The sequence below is a fragment of the Coregonus clupeaformis genome, chromosome 4 (assembly GCF_020615455.1).
Source record: "Coregonus clupeaformis isolate EN_2021a chromosome 4, ASM2061545v1, whole genome shotgun sequence".
NCBI classification, from domain to species: Eukaryota; Metazoa; Chordata; class Actinopteri; order Salmoniformes; family Salmonidae; genus Coregonus; species Coregonus clupeaformis.
Genome location: NC_059195.1, coordinates 23,193,455 through 23,215,926, shown reverse-complemented (window position 1 = coordinate 23,215,926; position 22,472 = coordinate 23,193,455). Strand labels below are relative to the sequence as shown.

General features: G+C 45.1%; 1 protein-coding gene across 6 annotated transcripts in view; it reads right to left on the bottom strand.

Moving 5' to 3' along the window:
* Positions 1–22,472, bottom strand: part of kdm6a (lysine (K)-specific demethylase 6A) — a 98,983-nt gene that overhangs the window by 18,518 nt on the left and 57,993 nt on the right. For 5 of the 6 annotated variants that reach the window (XM_045210816.1, XM_041868460.2, XM_045210823.1 and 2 more), the window contains 11 exons: positions 18,930–19,023; positions 17,374–17,500; positions 15,479–15,577; positions 12,815–13,034; positions 8,806–8,976; positions 7,888–8,010; positions 6,480–6,557; positions 6,128–6,235; positions 5,507–5,959; positions 1,509–2,395; positions 168–297 (listed from right to left, as the gene is read on the bottom strand). In XM_045210816.1, coding sequence (XP_045066751.1) covers positions 168–297; positions 1,509–2,395; positions 5,507–5,959; positions 6,128–6,235; positions 6,480–6,557; positions 7,888–8,010; positions 8,806–8,976; positions 12,815–13,034; positions 15,479–15,577; positions 17,374–17,500; positions 18,930–19,023 — 2,490 coding nt within the window. The remainder of the gene's footprint in view (positions 1–167; positions 298–1,508; positions 2,396–5,506; positions 5,960–6,127; positions 6,236–6,479; positions 6,558–7,887; positions 8,011–8,805; positions 8,977–12,814; positions 13,035–15,478; positions 15,578–17,373; positions 17,501–18,929; positions 19,024–22,472) is intronic. The other variant, XM_045210829.1, reaches the window with a different exon arrangement.

Sequence of the window (22,472 nt, the reverse complement as noted above, 5' to 3'; positions counted from 1 at the left end):
GACAGTTCTAATGAAGTCTAAGATCTTTGCCACAGGGGTTTTCCTGGGACAGCGATGGACGCAACTACAAACTTCAGGATGAAAACGACATTTACTGTTGCAAGTAAAAAGTAATGAAATCCCAACAAACAAGACATGATGAAAAACCCTTCTGGCTGTATACTCACGTAGATGCTGGGTGTGGGGGGGTTGAGTTTGTCCTTTGGCAGTGACGGAGAGGGTGGCGGAGGTGGTCTGGGCGGGGGACACTTTTCCAGGAGGATACTGCTGTTGGACAGGCCGTTCTTCCCCAGGTTCCTAAAGACATAGGAACGGGGGGGGAATAGAGAGAGATAGAGATCATGTCTGGCTGCTCAATGACACTGAGATGAACCATGTTTCAGCTAATAGCAGCAGCACAAGCCAACACAATGAGTCTGGAATCTAGACAGACAAGCACTGTGGAGCACAATTAAAACAGATCCCCGTTAAAACAGAAAAACTGGAACCTGTACTATGAGGCTCAGTAAGAGAAAGAAGCCTAGAGTAGCGGTTCACCGAAGCTATAGTAATAATAATAATAATAATATGCCATTTAGCAGACGCTTTTATCCAAAGCGACTTACAGTCATATAGTCATATGTACAGTAGAATAACACCTATGGCTCAGGTTGTGTACACATGGCTTACTGGTCAGTAGCTCTACAGCCATGTCAGTTACTGGCCACTCGCTGTACACACCATATATACCCCTTTGGAAACATTAGCCACCTACCTAGTCATCAGCACAACATCTCTCCAACCCACTGATGGCCTGACCTACATCAGAGCACACTCCCCACAGTCTGTGGGCCACAAATAAACTATTTGGCAGCCCAGAACTGAAACAGGCCAGGCCAGGCTAGGGGCTAACTGGCCAATACGGCCAGGCTGGACAGCTACAGCACCAAGACCTTCAAGTGGCAACTCAAACCAAACAGTCAGCTTTCTCACCAAAAACAAACAGTCAGCAGAGACCACCACAGTAAACTCCATATGACACAGACAGTTGACTCTAGTTCAGGGTATTAAAAGTTGGGCTGGCGGGGGAATTGCAGTGGGGTCGCCAAAATTGGAACATAACATTAAGAGTACAGATTGTTGTATGGGACAATATACAAGAAAGCTAATTTGAAGGAAGAAAATAAGTAAATGTATTTATTGGTTTCTTTTCATTTTGATAGGAGATGAAAATAATGAATTTACGGTTATTTGCAGATTTGAAGGTTGTGTCATTAGATTTGGAGTCAAATTCCAGCCCAAAAATGGGGTCCCCAGATATTCTGGGGAGAAAAAACGAGGTCCCGGCTGAAAAAGTTTGAATATCACTGTTCTAGTTGGTATGGCATTTACAAGGAAAAGACACTACATTGCATTAGAACACATAGCATTTGAAACATCCCTCCTATGGCCATACACTTATTTCAAAAAGCACTTAAAAGGCTGCAAATGAAATGTGACTGATGGGACAGAAGGATATGATGTCCTACCTGCATGCTTTGAGCACCTGGCTGGAGCTGGGGTAGATGGAGACTGAGGACCATGGGGCCAGGGCCGGCCTGCTGTGAAACACCTTCACTGGGCTCCGAGAGTCCTCTAGCCCCTTACCGTTGACCTGTGGGGTAGTGGTGGCGGTACCGGTGGTCCCGCTGTTGGACGGGCTGCTGATAAGGCTGGTGAGGCTGTTGGCTGTGGGGGGGTGGGGGTCGGTGAAGCGCGGGGGGGAGGGGGTGGAGGCGGACATGGCTGAGAGGGGCGAGGAGGCCACAGAGTGTTCCGACAGGGGTTTGGGACCTCTGTGGTGGACACCGGGGTGGATGTTGTTTACCTTGATGTTATTGTCCATGGTGGCTCCTTGATTAACACCACCGTGATTATTATTCTTATTGTGGTTAGTAACATCCTTATTACTGGCTTTTCCCGTGAGCAAGGCTGAGAGTTGAGGATTGTCTGAACTGAGTGTGCCCGGAGGAGGAGAGCCGGGCTGGGATTGGCTCCACAAGCTGTCTGTGGTAGTCACCGCCCCCTGCTGGATGTGATTAGCCAATCCCTGCGTAGGGGCGGTGGTACCGGGACTGAGCGACGTTCCTGCGGTGGTAGCCAATCTACTGCTGCTGTTGCTTCCTGAAGGCGTTGCCTCTTTGGTTTGGGCCCCTGAGGTAGTGGTGGCGGAGTGGAGGTGGTTGGGGGCCCCGCCCCTCTGGAGCGAAGAGGAGAAGGAGGAAGAGGAGGCAGGGCAGGGCCCGGTGGAATGTCCGACCTGATTTAGAATTTGATCACTGGAGCCAGCGGCCTGTGAGGGATGGGAGGAGGGAGAAGAGAAAGGGTGTTCTCCATTGGGACCTGCCAAATGTGAACCTGGACCTTTGTGAAGCCCCTGGATAGAGAGAAAAAAAAAAACTAAGACTGATCAGATATGAGGGTCAAGACAGTTAATGAGATGCAAAACAAGAAAGGAAGTGACAGACCAAGTCAGAGCAAAAAAAAATAGGTTGAGTGAAAGAGGGAGCAATAGAGAATTCACAAGATAGCAGGGATATGCACCTTTCCCTTTCAAGAGGATTCGCTACGTACAGTGGGGAGAACAAGTATTTGATACACTGACGATTTTGCAGTTTTCCTACTTACAAAGCATGTAGAGGTCTGTACTTTTTATCATAGGTACACTTCAACTGTGAGAGACGGAATCTAAAACAAAAATCCAGAAAATCACATTGTATGATTTTTAAGTAATTAATTTGCAATGTATTGCATGACATAATTATTTGATCACCTACCAACCATTAAGAATTCCAGCTCTCACAGACCTGTTCGTTTTTCTTTAAGAAGCCCTCCTGTTCTCCACTCATTACCTGTATTAACTGCACCTGTTTGAACTCGTTACCTGTATAAAAGACACCTGTCTACACACTCAATCAAACAGACTCCAACCTCTCCACAATGGCCAAGACCAGAGAGCTGTGTAAGGACATCAGGGATAAAATTGTAGACCTGCACAAGGCTGGGATGGGCTACAGGACAATAGGCAAGCAGCTTGGTGAGACGGCAACAACTGTTGGCACAATTATTAGAAAATGGAAGAAGTTCAAGATGACGGTCAATCACCCTCGGTCTGGGGCTCCATGCAAGATCTCACCTCGTGGGGCATCAATGATCATGAGGAAGGTGAGGGATCAGCCCAGAACTACACGGCAGGACCTGGTCAATGACCTGAAGAGAGCTGGGACCACAGTCTCAAAGAAAACCATTAGTAACACACTACGTCGTCATGGATTAAAATCCTGCAGCGCACCCAAGGTCCCCCTGCTCAAGCCAGCGCATGTCCAGGCCCGTCTGAAGTTTGCCAATGACCATCTGGATGATCCAGAGGAGGAATGGGAGAAGGTCATGTGGTCTGATGAGACAAAAATAGAGCTTTTTGGTCTAAACTCCACTCGCCGTGATTGGAGGAAGAAGAAGGATGAGTACAACCCCAAGAACACCATCCCAACCATGAAACATGGAAGTGGAAACATCATTCTTTGGGGATGCTTTTCTGCAAAGGGGACAGGACGACTGCACCGTATTGAGGGGAGGATGGATGGGGCCATGTATCGCGAGATCTTGGCCAACAACCTCCTTCCCTCAGTAAGAGCATTGAAGATGGGTCGTGACTGGGTCTTCCAGCATGACAACGACCCAAAACATACAGCCAGGGCAACTAAGGAGTGGCTCCGTAAGAAGCATCTCAAGGTCCTGGAGTGGCCTAGCCAGTCTCCAGACCTGAACCCAATAGAAAATCTTTGGAGGGAGCTAAAAGTCCGTATTGCCCAGCGACAGCCCCGAAACCTGAAGGATCTGGAGAAGGTCTGTATGGAGGAGTGGGCCAAAATCCCTGCTGCAGTGTGTGCCAAACTGGTCAAGACCTACAGGAAACGTATGATCTCTGTAATTGCAAACAAAGGTTTCTGTACCAAATATTAAGTTCTGCTTTTCTGATGTATCAAATACTTATGTCATGCAATACATTGCAAAATAATTACTTAAAAATCATACAATGTGATTTTCTGGATTTTTGTTTTAGATTCCGTCTCTCACAGTTGAAGTGTACCTATGATAAAAATTACAGACCTCTACATGCTTTGTAAGTAGGAAAACCTGCAAAATCTGCAGTGTATCAAATACTTGTTCTCCCCACTGTATCTAGCTAGATGCATGGGCTCCGATACAGGAACAATACGTTTTAGTTTGAAATTATTCGGTTTGATGCGATACGATTCACTAACATTTTGCTGCATAAACATTTTCCATTCTAAATTAAAATCTGCTGCTGATTGAGCTCATGAGCTGGATCTGTCTGCGCTGACTTCTGCGTTTGTGTGCATCTCCTTGAATGGATTTTGGATTTCACCCCCCCCATCTCAAAATCGCAACTCAATATTAGGAAGGTGTTCCTAATGTTTGCTGTACACTGATTGTTTAAAGCAAAACGACCGAAACTATTGCGGATGGTGAACCTGAACAATCAAAATAAAATGATTGTAAGCCCCGTTCAGCAGGTATAGCCAGATGAGAGTTGTCTCTCCAGTAGCTTACTTTTATAACACCATTGTCAATTAAGCAATAATGCCAGAGGGGGTGTGGTATATGGCCAATATACCACGGCTAAAGACTGTTCTTACGCACGATGCAATGCAGAGTGCCTGGACACCGGCCTTAGCTGTGGTATATTGGCCATATATCACAACCCCCCGAGGTGCCTTATTGCTATTATAAACTGCTTACCAACATAATTAGAGCAGTAAAAATACATGTTTTGTCATACCCGTGGTATAGAGTCTGATATACCACGGCTGTCAGCTAATCAGCATTCAGGGCTCAAACCACCCAGTTTATAATAGTGCATTGGTAACAATAACCTAGCAAGTTGTCACTCAACTAATGAAGCTTAATATCAGGCTAGCCATTTTAGCATTTGAATGCTTAAGGTGCCGCGCAGATGTGCAAGATCAGGAACAGGCTGCCTACCTCGCGTTGGTCAGTGCACGGAGCTGGGAACAGTGCACAGTTTGATTAGGCTACTGATATTACCTAGGGTTGTTCGGCATGCAAAAATGACTTGTAGATCAATGACTCAACAGTTATATGCTTAGTTCGACACTGAAGGGGAGGCCGCATCAATTGTCACAAAAGATGGGAGGTATTTTCGGAAGTTAGAAAGAAAGTAATATGAGCAAAACATTTTAATGAATTGGCAATTAGTAACATTTAAATAGATTTCCTGACCGCCCGATGCATGCTACATTTGGATCGGTTAGGGGTCTGCGGACCGATGCAGTCTTATCTTTAACATTTGAATCGGGGACCGATGCATATCGGTGAAAAGTTACATCCCTACAACATAGATACAGATAGACAGTTAGCAAGCAAGAAAGAACAAGAGTGAAAGTGAGAGCGAGATAAAGAACTAGTCAGAATTAAAGAGAGACTGAAACAAAGAGATATGTACCTGAGTGGAGTTGGTGCGTTGCTGGCTCTTCCAGGCCTCCTCTGCATTACTGGTATTATTACTGCTGTGACTGGTGTTGTTGCTGGTGGGGGTACTGAGATTACTGGTACTGGTGGCTGTGCAGTTGTGAGGTAGACAGTTCTGCTGTAGGTAAGGCACGTTTCCGTTACTCCCGCCACCTCCCATTAGACCGCCCGGTAACGTCCCTGCACCCGGTAGACCGGGAGTGCGATTATTGCCCACAGTTCCCGCCTCTGGATTGCCTCGCCGCCCAAGGGGACTTGAAGATAAAGGTATGTTGGCCATTGGCTGAGCAGTGCAGGGGGGGCGGGCTGTGGTTTGACTGACGGGTGAAGTCCGGGAGAGGGGGTGAGGGGAGGGGAGGGAGTTTGGGGACAGCGAGGGGCCATTGGGTAGGGTGGGCCGCAACTGTCCTGCAGCCTGCTGTCTCACCTAGCCAATTAAAGGGGTGATGGGAGCGAGACAGAACAGTTTGAATACTGTTTATACAAAAATGTGTGGTGTTTGCTTATCTATATCACTCCAAATGTATTTACATAGTGGAGGGGAATGCTGGCTGAAGTTATACATAAAGCCCCAGGTGTCAGTGAGTGTGTGTACCTGATGTTGATGCTGCTGCATGAGGGAGAACTGGTTTTCCAGCTGGTCCAGCATCTGCACCTGTGGTGGTTTCAGACTGGCACGGTTGGTCCGGAGCTGATCCAGGAGCTAGAAGAGGACGGAAATGTAATGACATTTAGAACCATCGTTAACTATTTACATTCTGAAGTGTTTTGCTTATGGCTTTTTATGCTTACTATTCAGTACGCAAGTTGCTTTATACTGCAAAGTTGCTTTGGAGAAGGGCTGTAGAGTCTGTAAAATGACTCACATGTAACAAATACAGTTCAGGTCTGACTCATTTGATTAGAATCAGACACTGGTATGGTTTGATTGGAAGAGCAGAACCCACCTGTAGCTTCTGTGGTGTTAGGTACCAGCTGGGGATCTGCTGTTGTACCGGGTGGTTTGTCCACGAGTCCACAGCACTCTGTGGGATCATAGAGAGATACTTGGCAATAAAGCTTGTAACAATTTCAGCATCATTCCTATTTGCTTTCACAAAGCTGGTATAGGGTCAGTTGGCGTGACAGACATTTGGTTCTGGGTTCTGAGATTAGGCTGGGTTAAGGACCAATGGTCCCTCTAAGCTGCGCGCAGCTCCCCCAGGACTGCAGAAATATCAGCCCGCGCAGAGAAGCACGAGATTGAACTTCACTCAACTTTCTAGTTTTCCCCTTTAGTTAACACTATCAACGTTTCCCTCTACTGTGCAAATTGTGATCGAATCAACGCAATATCAGCCACTTTCAATGCAACATACCGAAACAAAACGAACTATGCAAGAGATTTTCTTGTAGGCAGAGCGCATTGGAGTAGGATTCGATTGCATTGACAGTCATGACTCAGGCCCGTACTCTACACAGACCGGTGCGCCATAACCAATCAGAGCTACAGTATCCCTATATGCAAATAGACCATTGTACATATGGATCTGTGCCATTCACTTTGAACTGGACTGTGTTTACAGCATGAGTGGTCGTGAGTAAATGCAGTTGTTTTGAGATCAAAGCAAGAACTGCATGTAGCCAGGTGTGTATATTTGTTCATATTCTTTGCTAGTGAGTTATTAGCCCAGTTATATCTAATTTCTAGTCAGCAATGGGGGAGTGGTTGCTTCCAACAAGAGCACAAAAACGTGCATTTCTAGCCATCTTTGAAAAGCAAGTCAGGTAAAGAGCTTTTTTTCTGTAAGGGGCAGTGTTGTATTTTGGGGCAGTGTTGAATAAGCTAAGTAGCCAATAGGCAGAGGGTAGCATAATTTGTCGGATTCTCTGTAATAATGGTATGGGAATAATAATGCATTTTATTTTGTAAAGTAGTTTCTTCAACAACATTTTCAGTTACCTCCTTGTCTGAAGGACAACTGGATAAACAGCTTAATGTCAATCCCTACATGTTTTTTTCAAAAGTCTCATGGAATATAGGCCTACATTGAACACCACACATTGGCTACTACTGTAGGCTGAAGGAATGATAGAACAGCTATTTCCATTTTAAATGTTATGGGATGCATTTTCTCCATTGTTTTTTTATGGTAGGCCACTCTGATAGGCCTACATTATGATCAAATAGCCACAGTAGCCTACTTGGCCACTGTTATAACTAACTTAAAGCGGGTACAGCCTCAGTGTTCACAGTATATGCGGGCCAGAAGTTGCACAGAATCTTTACAGCGTTCAAGTTTGCGCTCAGCAGACCTGAAATTTGCTCAGTGCCGGAAAAAAATGGAAGGAACATTGTTAAAGACTGAACCATACCTTAGCCGGGCTGGCGGTACGTTTCCTCTTGGCGGGGCTGGCCTGACCATCAGTGTGGCTGGGATGGGGGGAGACGTGCGTTTGGACCTGGCCTCCCTCACCACCCTGGTGGGATTTAGACGCCTGGGGGAGAGGCAGGAGAGGAGGGTTATGGGGGAGAGGGGGAGGAGGGTTATTGGGAGAGGCAGGAAAGGGGGGGATGGTTCTGTTATTATGTGTAGAGGGTTTGGACTAAGAACAGATACCACAACCCCGACAACAACCTAATTGATACTTCTAATCAGGAATCTCAGAGCCAACAGTGTGTGACAGTCTTGTCTTTTTTCTTGGCAGGAGGAATGAGATGAATTTGATATGAAATGTAAGGAAATTAAATATTTGGGTTACCACCGTTTGCCATCAAACCTTTGGTGCCAAGGTAGTTTTAATGTCAAACGGTCGTCCAAGAAAAAAAGGCAAGGCAGGCAAGTTGAGAATTCATCAGATATCATTCAGTGTCACTAACATATAACAATAACATATCAGTAGTTTCCATTCATTCTGTGCATGTCATATTTAAACAGAGTTGATGGGTGAGTGAGAGTACCATTGACTGATGACTTGTACTGTTGTATTAGGAACCACACAGAGAATTACATCTACTAAATCTACTGTATGTGAGGTTAGTGTTAGTGAGGACGATTCTCTCGTCTCAACTCCTTTGCTCTTTCTGCACTGATGCAAACGTTTCTAGACAGTTGAATGCAAATATTGCAGTGGGCATCCACTGTATTTCACCTATCATGAGTTTTCCGATCAGTGCCAATGAGAGGAGAGAAAAGGAGAAGACTATTGAGATGCACCAGGACAGGTTAGGCAGTAGTAGTATCTGTTTGGGCTGGGGAGGTGTTGGGGGGGGGGGGTCTCTTGTGGTCTCACCTGCTGCTGCTGTGTCTGTGACCCTGGGCTGCCTGCTGCAGTGTTCAGGCCCCCCTGTCTGGAGGTGAGCTCAGCGGGGATGGGCAGGCTCCACGCCTCCTCAATACTAGGAAGCATTTTAGTACCCTTCCCCCCTGCAAGACTACCTGGCTGAGGGTTACACAACTGAGCCTATAGGAGGAAATGGCGTAAAAGACACATTTCAGTACTGGTTTAAGGTACGGTAGGACAATCCACTGACACTACGGACTGAGCACCTTGTGGAGTATAGTACTGTAATATTATCTACTAAGTCAATCAGTTATAGTATAGGTAATTGTACATGAAATACAGCCTCTTCAGAGATGAGATAAAGTCAAATGAAAAGAATCACTCAAAGAATGGGCAATGCCATGAGATTGTCTTTACGATTACTGATGAGAATGTGTAGTATCGCATCAATATGAATCAGTGTTCATATCTCAATGAGTCAAATCAAAAATCACAGAATTACATCACAGTCCGTAAAATAAACAATAAACAAATGTACAAAATAGAGCTCTTAAAAACACTTGCATGATACACCACAACACAACAAAGCACAAAACAACCCAACACACACCACAACGTTTAACAGAAAAGGGCCAGCTGAAATCTTTTGTTACTGTTTGGTTGGTGTGTGCATGTGTGTGTGTGTGCGTATATATATACACAGTGGGGAGAACAAGTATTTGATACACTGCCGATGTTGCAGGTTTTCCTACTTACAAAGCATGTAGAGGTCTGTAATTTTTATCATAGGTATACTTCAACTGTGAGAGACAAATCCAGAAAATCACATTGTATGATTAATAAGTAATTAATTTGCATTTTATTGCATGACATAAGTATTTGATCACCTACCAACCAGTAAGAATTCCGGCTCTCACAGACCTGTTAGTTTTTCTTTAAGAAGCCCTCCTGTTCTCCACTCATTACCTGTATTAACTGCACCTGTTTGAACTCGTTACCTGTATAAAAGACACCTGTCCACACACTCAATCAAACAGACTCCAACCTCTCCACAATGGCCAAGACCAGAGAGCAGTGTAAGGACATCAGGGATAAAATGGTAGACCTGCACAAAGCTGGGATGGGCTACAGGACAATAATCAAGCAGCTTGGTGAGAAGGCAACAACTGTTGGCGCAATTATTAGAAAATGGAAGAAGTTCAAGATGACGGTCAATCACCCTCGGTCTGGGGCTCCATGCAAGATCTCACCTCGTGGGGCATCAATGATCATGAGGAAGGTGAGGGAACAGCCCAGAACTACACGGCAGGACCTGGTCAATGACCTGAAGAGAGCTGGGACCACAGTCTCAAAGAAAACCATTAGTAACACACTACGCCGGCATGGATTAAAATCCTGCAGCGCACCCAAGGTCCCCCTGCTCAAGCCAGCGCATGTCCAGGCCCGTCTGAAGTTTGCCAATGACCATCTGGATGATCCAGAGGAGGAATGGGAGAAGGTCATGTGGTCTGATGAGACAAAAATAGAGCTTTTTGGTCTAAACTCCACTCGCCGTGTTTGGAGGAAGAAGAAGGATGAGTACAACCCCAAGAACACCATCCTAACCGTGAAGCATGGAGGTGGAAACATCATTCTTTGGGGATGCTTTTCTGCAAAGGGGACAGGACGACTGCACCGTATTGAGGGGAGGATGGATGGGGCCATGTATCGCGAGATCTTGGCCAACAACCTCCTTCCCTCAGTAAGAGCTTTGAAGATGGGTCGTGGCTGGGTCTTCCAGCATGACAATGACCCGAAACACACAGCCAGGGTAACTAAGGAGTGGCTCTGTAAGAAGCATCTCAAGGTCCTGGAGTGGCCTAGCCAGTCTCCAGACCTGAACCCCATAGAAAATCTTTGGAGGGAGCTGAAAGTCCGTATTGCCCAACGACAGCCCCGAAACCTGAAGGATCTGGAGAAGGTCTGTATGGAGGAGTGGGCCAATATCCCTGCTGCAGTGTGTGCAAACCTGGTCAAGACCTACAGGAAACGTATGATCTCTGTAATTGCAAACAAAGTTTTCTGTACCAAATATTAAGTTCTGCTTTTCTGATGTATCAAATACTTATGTCATGCAATAAAATGCAAAATAATTACTTAAAATTCATACAATGTGATTTTCTGGATTTTTGTTTTAGATTCCGTCTCTCACAGTTGAAGTGTACCTATGATAAAAATTACAGACCTCTACATGCTTTGTAAGTAGGAAAACCTGCAAAATCGGCAGTGTATCAAATACTTGTTCTCCCCACTATATATATATATATATATATATATATATATATATATATATATATACACACACACACACACAGTGGGGGAAAAAAAGTATTTAGTCAGCCACCAATTGTGCAAGTTCTCCCACTTAAAAATATGAGAGAGGCCTGTAATTTTCATCATAGGTACACGTCAACTATGACAGACAAATTGAGATTTTTTTTTCCAGAAAATCACATTGTAGGATTTTTTATGAATTTATTTGCAAATTATGGTGGAAAATAAGTATTTGGTCACCTACAAACAAGCAAGATTTCTGGCTCTCACAGACCTGTAACTTCTTCTTTAAGAGGCTCCTCTGTCCTCCACTCGTTACCTGTATTAATGGCACCTGTTTGAACTTGTTATCAGTATAAAAGACACCTGTCCACAACCTCAAACAGTCACACTCCAAACTCCACTATGGCCAAGACCAAAGAGCTGTCAAAGGACACAGAAACAACATCGTAGACCTGCACCAGGCTGGGAAGACTGAATCTGCAATAGGTAAGCAGCTTGGTTTGAAGAAATCAACTGTGGGAGCAATTATTAGGAAATGGAAGACATACAAGACCACTGATAATCTCCCTCGATCTGGGGCTCCACGCAAGATCTCACCCCGTGGGGTCAAAATGATCACAAGAACGGTGAGCAAAAATCCCAGAACCACACGGGGGGCCTAGTGAATGACCTGCAGAGAGCTGGGACCAAAGTAACAAAGCCTACCATCAGTAACACACTACGCCGCCAGGGACTCAAATCCTGCAGTGCCAGACGTGTCCCCCTGCTTAAGCCAGTACATGTCCAGGCCCGTCTGAAGTTTGCTAGAGTGCATTTGGATGATCCAGAAGAGGATTGGGAGAATGTCATATGGTCAGATGAAACCAAAATAGAACTTTTTGGTAAAAACTCAACTCGTCGTGTTTGGAGGACAAAGAATGCTGAGTTGCATCCAAAGAACACCATACCTACTGTGAAGCATGGGGGTGGAAACATCATGCTTTGGGGCTGTTTTTCTGCAAAGGGACCAGGACGACTGATCCGTGTAAAGGAAAGAATGAATGGGGCCATGTATCGTGAGATTTTGAGTGAAAACCTCCTTCCATCAGCAAGGGCACTGAAGATGAAACGTGACTGGGTCTTTCAGCATGACAATGATCCCAAACACACCGCCCGGGCAACGAAGGAGTGGCTTCGTAAGAAGCATTTCAAGGTCCTGGAGTGGCCTAGCCAGTCTCCAGATCTCAACCCCATAGAAAATCTTTGGAGGGAGTTGAAAGTCTGTGTTGCCCAGCGACAGCCCCAAAACATCACTGCTCTAGAGGAGATCTGCATGGAGGAATGGGCCAAAATACCAGCAACAGTGTGTGAAAACCTTGTGAAGACTTACAGAAAACGTTTGACCTGTGTCATTGCCAACAAATGGTATATAACAAAGTATTGAGAAACTTTTGTTATTGACCAAATACTTATTTTCCACCATAATTTGCAAATAAATTCATAAAAAATCCTACAATGTGATTTTCTGGAGAAAAAAAATCTCATTTTGTCTGTCATAGTTGATGTGTACCTATGATGAAAATTACAGGCCTCTCTCATCTTTTTAAGTGGGAGAACTTGCACAATTGGTGGCTGACTAAATACTTTTTTCCCCCACTGTATATATGTGTGTGTGTGTGTGTGTGTGTACATCTCTGCATGTGTATCTCTTCTCCCTGCCTACCTGTAGCAGTTTAATGCGGTGTGTGAGGGCGGCGGTGTTAGTGCAGGCCTTGCTGCGCGTGGCGTTGATGTAACACTTGATGGCGTCGTGCGGCTGCCCGCAGGATTCGTAGAGCGTGCCCAGGTCCATCCAGGCAGCTGCGTGACTGTGGTCCAGCTGCACTGCACAGATGTAAGCCTGCAGTGCGTCCATAGGCTGGTTCTGCTGCTGGTACAACACACTAGGGGAGGGACGGAGAGAGAGAGAGGGGGATGGAAGAGAGAAAGTGAGAAAGAATAAGTGACGGGGAGAGGGGGGCAGGGTTTTTAGTGTACTCTCTCCCTGAGGTGGCCACACCCAAAGTCTATCCATACTTCACTCGCTAGGGACCCCTCACTCCCCCTCCCCCTCTGCCGTTGCAGTGCGGAGCTGCAGGGTCCCCTAGGGTCCAGACCAGCCCCTTTGAGGGCCCTCTCAGCTGCAGTTATCCCTTGAGACGGTACTGCACCAAGACTGTAGAGACATAGGCTAATACTGCTGTTCCAATCCTATTGCTATGGCCAACACTCACATCCACACATTACAGTGTTTCCCCTATATGCATTTAGCATATAGGGGGTGGTAAAAAGTTCCAGTGTAAACTTAAATGACTAAAACCAGAGATAAAGTATGTAGAAAACATATTGGCGCAATATATATTTTTAAATAAAGATCTTTGAGAACTAACAATCTCCAAAATAAAAACTAGACAGCCCCCATTGATTTTGTTATTATGCTTGAATCACTCAGATAACATAAGAACATGGCATAAGCCATGGCAAAATGTGTAGAATTGCAGGAAACTAGCTTGAAAACCGCAAAATTGTGTCTCTGCATCCAAGAGAGCCTCTAAAACTGTGCCATTGGCCACGCCCACAGCCGCCACGCCCACCCCAACTTTGCCACCTCTGCTGAAAAAAATCCTAGGGGAAACACTGTACTCCATCAGATTGAGTAATCCTTCATGACTTCTCCAAGGGTCCTACAGCCAGACAGTTGACAGGTGTGTATACAGTGAGGGAAAAAAGTATTTGATCCCCTTCTGATTTTGTACGTATACCCACTGACAAATAAATTATCAGTCTATCATTTTAATGGTAGGTTTATTTGAACAGTGAGAGACAGAATAACAACAAAAAAATCCAGAAAAACGCATGTCAAAAATGTTATAAATTGACTTGCATTTTAATGAGGGAAATAAGTATTTGACCCCTCTCAATCAGAAAGATTTCTGGCTCCCAGGTGTCTTTTATACAGGTAATGAGCTGAGATTAGGAGCACACTCTTAAAGGGAGTGCTCCTAATCTCAGCTTGTTACCTGTATAAAAGACATCTGTCCACAGAAGCAATCAATCAATCAGATTCCAAACTCTCCACCATGGCCAAGACCAAAGAGCTCTCCAAGGATGTCAGGGACAAGATTGTAGACCTACACAAGGCTGGAATTGGCTACAAGACCATCGCCAAGCAGCTTGGTGAGAAGGTGACAACAGTTGGTGCGATTATTCGCTAATGGAAGAAACACAAAAGAACTGTCAATCTGCCTCGGCCTGGGGCTCCATGCAAGATCTCACCTCGTGGAGTTGCAATGATCATGAGAATGGTGAGGAATCAGCCCAGAACTACACGGGAGGATCTTGTCAATGATCTCAAGGCAGCGGGGACCATAGTCACCAAGAAAACAATTGGTAACACAGTACGCCGTGAAGGACTGAAATCCTGCAGCGCCCGCAAGGGCCCCCTGCTCAAGAAAGCACATATACAGGCCCGTCTGAAGTTTTCCAATGAACATCTGAATGATTCACAGGAGAACTGGGTGAAAGTGTTGTGGTCAGATGAGACCAAAATCGAGCTCTTTGGCATCAACTCAACTCGCCGTGTTTGGAGGAGGAGGAATGCTGCCTATGACCCCAAGAACACCATCCCCACCGTCAAACATGGAGATGGAAACATTATGCTTTGGGGGTGGTTTTCTGCTAAGGGGACAGGACAACTTCACCACATCAAAGGGACAATGGACGGGGCCATGTACCATCAAATCTTGGGTGAGAACCTCCTTCCCTCAGCCAGGACATTGAAAATGGGTCGTGGATGGGTATTCCAGCATGACAATGACCCAAAACACACGGCCAAGGCAACAAAGGAGTGGCTCAAGAAGAAGCACGTTAAGGTCCTGGAGTGGCCTAGCCAGTCTCCAGACCTTAATCCCATCGAAAATCTGTGGAGGGAGCTGAAGGTTCGAGTTGCCAAACCTTAGCCTCGAAACCTTAATGACTTGGAGAAGATCTGCAAAGAGGAGTGGGACAAAATCCCTCCTGAGATGTGTGCAAACCTGGTGGCCAACTACAAGAAACGTCTGACCTCTGTGATTGCCAACAAGGGTTTTGCCACCAAGTACTAAGTCATGTTTTGCAGAGGGGTCAAATAGTTATTTCCCTCATTAAAATGCAAATCAATTTATAACATTTTTGACATGCGTTTTTCTGGATTTTTGTGTTGTTATTCTGTCTCTCACTGTTCAAATAAACCTACCATTAAAATGATAGACTGATCATGTCTTTGTCAGTGGGCAAATGTACAAAATCAGCAGGGGATCAAATACTTTTTTCCCTCACTGTACACTGGCTGCAGTGTGTCAGGTCTTACCCTATGGAGCACCAGGTGTCAGCGCTGGCCTCAGACTTGTCAATGGACTGTCTGTAGGAGATGAAGGCATCCTGGACTTTCCCAATACTGGAGTAGCACCTGGAGAGAAACACACATTATGCTTAGTTACTATCAATATGAATATGAATACAAAGATAGTCAGAGAGACAGCATGTCAGAGAGATAGACAGAGACAGTCAGAGAGACAGACAGTCAGCCTGCAACAGACAGAGATAGCCAGCCAGACATACACTGCTTTGCTACAGCCCTCAGTTTTTGCATTTAGTAGGCTAGACTATATAACTGTGCCATATGTACCAGCCTTCCTATGGTCTGCTAGTAACTATTAGCTTCCCTACAGCTAACACTCCACACCCAGATACAGCAGACTAAACAGCCCAGTGTGACTACAGCTCAGCCGTTGCATTCAGAGTGGCACTACTCTGACATTACCACACTAGACTACAAACAATAGCAAACCGTATCAGCACTAAGCTTTAGCAGCTCCCCAGCTATAGCACTCCTGCTAGCCATTAGCTTCATAGTCGCTAACATAACAACATTCTACAGCTCTCCGTTTTACTACAGGATGTAGCCTATCCTAGCACCTGGACTAAAGGGCTGGGCTGACAGACAAGAGGGCATCTATCCACTGCAACACTGGCTGCACTAGCCTAGCCTCCGCCGAGTACCCAACAATGTTCCGGTTTTCAGGGGAAATGTAGAGAGCCTGTGATGTGACTTTTTTGGATGTTAACAAGGCGACACTCCATCTTAAAAGGTGCTACACCTAGAATGTCTCCCCTATGTGGAAACTAGGTGAATTGCAACAGCACTAAGCTGCATTAAAAACAAATCTCCCCCTGCCCCACATCCCATTTCCCCATAACACGCTTGAGCCTTTTACTTTTGGTTTTGGTCCACCAGCTTCAAACAGCTGTAAAAACGATTTTTTGTTATTGAAAATATATTTCACAGCAATTTTGATGGTACAATGATTCCCTACATTATTCAGTGCTTGTTGTCTCACATAAACTGAAATTGAGCGAAACAGTGTAGAATTTTAGCAACCAGGAAATGACAGCGCGATTTCTACATTGGCCGCTTGACACGATTTCCACTAGATAACACAGTCAGATGCCGGTGGGAGAAATCAATATGAGAATATCACAGCCAATCACAACACCGTCAGGTAAGTAATACTGTGAAACACTATCATTCCACTATTACTGCAGATATATTATGGACATTTTCAGAAATTGCAATGCAAAAAATGAAATAAAATAAAAACTATATGTAACACCTTTAACTCCTCCACATTTACCAGATTTGTTAAGCAGTGCAGGAGAACCTCCCCCGACAGTTTTTTGTATTCTCGTCAAGACCAGTATGTAGGGGATCTAGTTTCAGGCATTTATTTTACACATGCTACGTTAGGTTAGCACTAGCCCAACCATGTCAACTGTACCCTAATGATCCATAATAAAGTGGATAAAATAAGTAAGCCTAAGCCATGATAAAAGTGTGTGGAATAGCAGAAAGGCAAACTGAAATAAAAAATACATAAAATGACATCTTTAGGTGTCTGTGTAACAAGAATGAGCTGTCTTCCCAGTGAGTAGACTGATCAATAATCAGTGCGTTCAGAAGAGCAGACAATGAGGCTCTGAAACAGCTAGAGTGTCTAGGCCTGTAGAGTGTAGTGAAACAGGTGAAACTGGGGCTGAACCCAGTAGACGAGAACAGACAAGACTGTTGAGCTTTGCTGCCTTCCGGGCAGAGTCCTATTCAATACACTGCTGTTGAGCCTTACACACCTGCTAAAGGGTAACTAGAGCCAGCAGGAATTCACAATGAAAGAAAATGTCAACAAAAGAAAAAGGAAAGCCTCTTACCTGCCGAGGAAGTACCAGGACTGTCCAGAGTTGGGGTCTGCTTCTAGCGACTTCTGCAGACACTGGATGGCATAGCTGTCCTTGGTGCCTTTGTCCCCTAACTGCTCCACTGTGTGATGCATCCAGCCTAGAGGAGACCAGTCCAGGGGAGTTAGGAGGGTGGATCAAACAGCTGTCACCACTAGTTTGGGTGCAGGGCTAGCCTTCTGCTAGCTGGTCAACAGCACCACTAGCTACCAACACCCTACACTTCGCTGTCTGCAATAGTAACTCTCAACACCACTGATCAAGCAGGTCTTTCTGCTAGTCTATTACCAAGGCTAGCTAGTTCTGATAACAATGGTACAACTCGAGTGGCTTATACTACACTAATATATACTGGTATAGTACTACACTACACTGTCAGGCTCAGAGGGGTGACACTGCTCTGTCTGTCTGGTGTGTAAAAGCACCAGTCTCATAAACGGACCAAATGGCTTGTCTGTCTACAGCTTTCAAAAGAAGAGGGAGGGAGAGAGCAGAAAGTGGGAGGGAGGGAGATTCCTCCTCCATACACACACCAGCCATGTCTTCAAAGGTCTAAACAAGACCCCTGGGGCTCCCTCCCTTCTCCACACACACACTTCCCTAAGGACGGGCATACACACAGACAGACACTTCCCACTCGCTCCCCTCAACACCTGTGGCGAGCCTTGCTGAGGTCACCATGACAACCCTGGCAGAGCCGCCGTCAGGGCAGAAAGAGAGAATGGCCGTCAGGGCAGAAAGAGAGAATGGTTTTACGACCGAGGGAACATTCTTAACCAGGGAGGCTGGCAAGAAAAAAGACAAGAGCTGTGTGTTTGGAGAGGACGACATTGGGGAGGTGTGTGTGTGTGGTTATGTGTGTAGCGTGGGGGTTGGGGTACACAAACTAACACCACCATAATGAGCTGTTGCATCGGACACGCCAGGGCAGAGAAAGACTGGAGGATTGGGAGAGACTTGGGAAAACAGGGATGGGAGCAGGGAAGAAGTGATCTGGGAAAACTGTCCAGCTGGGAATACCGTGCACAACATCTCCCAGAACACAATGCATGATGCAACCCTGTGTTATCAACCTTATACACCTGGTTCATATTAGTACCATCAACAACAAATACAAAGCACTAGAGACATCAATTCAAATGTATCTTTAGCAATACTTTTACAGGGTATTTAGCCTAGGCTATTTTGAAGGGGCACAAATGCGGTCAGTTACTGACAACTAAATACATCAAACACACCACCTATAGACACTGCTCTACAAAGTTCTAGCAAACAATTTCTATAGTTTGAAAAATATGTGTTGCACTTTCACTTATGACTATAAAATGTAAAAGACTGCACTTTTCATATCGAAACCATCCAAAAAGAAAAACGACGAAACGTTTTTAAACATATTCAACAAGATCCAAAGAAAATTATTGGTTAATGTTACGAAAATGACATGTCAACAAGTAATGCATTTGCTTTGAACAATTTACATATTGTCTTTGACAGTAGTATATATGAGAGAGACCGTGAGAAGGACTTACCCAGTTGTTGCAGTGTAGTAGCCTTCACCTGTGCAGGAAGATTGTCTGTCTGTAGTAAACTCTCATACGCTTCTTTAGCTGCTCTGAATTTCTTCTGCAGAATGACAAGGGGGAAAGAGAGAGAGAGAGAGAGAGAGAGAGAGAGAGAGAGAGAGAGAGAGAGAGAGAGAGAGAGAGAGAGAGAGAGAGAGAGAGAGAGAGAGAGAGAGAGAGAGAGAGAGAGAGAGAGAGAGAGAGAGAGAGAGAAGGGTTGATTTAGCCAGACAGAAGGGTCAGTGTGTTTTATGGTCTCACTGGTCGGATACAAAGAAGTCTGGACACCACCTCAGATCAAACCAACAACGTGAGGCCTTTCAGACTGACCACACACACACAAACACAAACAACCACACACACACACACACACGGCAGGAGGAGGGTCAGTCTGGGACAGGACAGGCCAGACTTAACACGTCGGACAGGTTTTAAGTAGCGTGTGTGTGTGTCTCTGTGTGTGTGTGTGTGTGTGTGTGTGTGTGTGTGTGTATGCATGTGGTAATCATCCCACCTTCAGCGCAGTTTTTATCTGGGGAAACCTGAGAAGCCCTCTCTGGACAGAGATGTGTGTTTATTTTTCTAATTGACCTCGAGTCTGATCCAGTTGTGTGTGTGTAGTCTGGAGGTCTCTGTTCTTATCTGCTTTTACTCCATCACTAGAGTGACCTGCCTCCATGTCTGCAGCTCCGAAAGCCCTTGACACACACACATGCACACGCAGTAAAGCAGTCTGGCCCTGGGCTCTTCCTGTCTGGGCACCATAAAATGTCAGGCTAAACAAACAGTGACTATAGGGCAACACACCCAGCAACTAGGTTCTAATCCACCAACCATTACCAACTTAACACCTCAACACGAGAGATACTGTTTACCCTTTCAATAGCTCTGATTGGAAAACATTTCTTAACCCAGATGATCAATCCCTCCAGCGGCCAATGGCATAGAAAGATGAGGCTTTGCCCGTGATACATACAGTGCATTTGGAAAGTATTCAGACTCCTTGACTTTTTCCACATTTTGTTACGTTACAGCCTTATTATAAAATGGATTAAATTGTTAGTTTTTTCTCATCAATCTACACACAATACTCCATGATGACAAAGCAAAAACAGGTTTTTAGAAATGTTTGCAAATGTATTAAAAATAAAAAACAGAAATATTACATTTACATAGGTATTCAGACCAGGTTGAAGCGCCGTTGGCAGCTATTACAGCCTCAAGTCTTCTTGGGTATGACGCTACAAGCTTGGCACACCTGTATTTGGGGAGTTTCTCCCATTCTTCTCTGCAGATTCTCTCAAGGTCTGTCAGGTTGGATGGGGTGTGTCGCTGCATTTTCAGGTCTCTCCAGAGATGTTCGATCAGGTTCAAGTCCGGGCTCTGGCTGGGCCACTCAAGGACATTCAGAGACTTGTCCCGAAGCCACCCCTGAGTTGTCTTGGCTGTGTGCTTAGGGTCGTTGTCCTGTTGGAAGGTGAACCTTCGACCCAGTCTGAGGTCCTGAGCTCTCTGGAGCAGGTTTTCATCAAGGATCTCTCTGTACTTTGCTCCGTTCATCTTTCCCTCGGTCCTGACTAGTCTCCCAGTCCCTGCTGCTGAAACACATCCCCAAAGCATGATGCTGCCACCACCATGCTTCACCGTGGGATGGTGCCAGGTATCCTCCAGACGTGACGCTTGGTATTCAGGCCAAAGAGATCAATCTTGGTTTCATCAGACCAGAGAATCTTGTTTCCCATGGTCTGAGAGTCTTTATGTGCCTTTTGGCAAACTCCAAGAGGGCTGTCATGTGCCTTTTACTGAGGAGTGGCTTCCGTCTGGCCACTCTACCATAAAGGCCTAATTGGTGGAGCGCTGCAGAGATGGTTGTCCTTCTGGCAGGTTCTCCCATCTCCACAGAGGAACTCTGGAGCTCTGTCAGAGTGAACATTGGGTTCTTGGTCACCTCCCTAACCAAGGCCCTTCTCCCCCGATTGCTCAGTTTGGCCGGGCAGCCAGCTCTAGGAAGAGTCTTGGTGGTTTCAAACTTCTTCCATTTAAGAATGATGGAGGCCACTGTGTTCTTGGGGACCTTCAAAGCTGCAAAAATGTTTTGGTACCCTTCCCCAGATCTGTGCCTCGACACAATCCTGTCTCGGAGCTCTACGGACATTTCCTTCAACCTCATGGCTTGGTTTTTGCTCTGACATGCACTGTTAACTGTGGGACCTTATATCGACAGGTGTGTGTACCTTTCCAAATCATGTCCAATCAATTGAATTTACCACAGGTGGACTCCAATCAAGTTGTAGAAACATCTCAAGGATGATCAATGCAAACAGGATACACCTGAGCTCAATTTCGAGTCTCGTAGCAAAGGGTCTGAATACTTATGTAAATAAGGTATCTGTTTTTTATTTGTAATACATTTGCACAAATTTCAAAAAACATGTTTTCGCTTTGTCATTATAGGGTATTGTGTGTAGATTGATGAGGACATTTTTATTTATTTAATCAATTTAAGAACAAGGCTGAAACGTAACAAAATGTGGAAAAAGTCAAGGGGTCTGAATACTTTCCGAATGCACTGTATGTGATTAAAACAGGGATGGCAGTGTACATGCTACATCTCCTCAGCTGTAATTTATATGATGCGGACACCAAGGAGATTACATTTAATATGAAGCTGCATCAGATGCTGCTCATGTTTCATAATAAAAACAAGTAAAGATGTAGCTAGACTGGAGCGTGGTCACAATGTCCACATCCATTTAGGCCAGGGATTATGGGGGTGCTGCTGGAAACTTCAATGAGCAACCAGGTCACCTATAAAAACATCTCAAATATCACAGTGTCACCAAGCATTATTTATTAAAATATTAGATTGCCGATCATGCATCGGTATGAAAACAAATTCAAACATTACGATTGCTGGTTCACTAAAGTGTTTTACTCATACAGGGCTCTACATTTTACTCGCATATGCGCCTAAATATTTAACTGTGCGACCTATAATCTTTATTTAGGAGCACTAGTTTGTGCTCATTAGCATATTTAGCTTGCAGCCTCCATGGAAATGCGCTATTACTTGTGCTAATTTGGTTAGTAGTCTGGTCAAAGACGCCCAATGGGCTTTTTTGCTTTTTCTGGCGCCCCCTTGTGTACTAAGCAGGTAATACCATAAATCCCGGGATGAGAGAAGGAAGGTATGACGATATGAAAATCTTGATACTGCCCAAACCTAGACTTTAACTGCGATGTAGGCGCTATTTATAAAAATATATATAAACATTACACATCAAATAGCCTAGCAATGAGGAAAAAAGTAGTTGGCTAATAGCCTACACAAATGGACTGCAATATTCAAGATAGATTAAATTAGGCCTAAATTAAATCTAACTTGAGACTCCCCGGGTCTCCTGAAGTCCTCCTTTTTTGTGTGCAAATGTTTTCATCACGGCCTGTAGGTCCAGGTTGCGGGCCCGACTGTTTCTATACTGAGTATTGCCAACCCAGACAGTCTTTCCT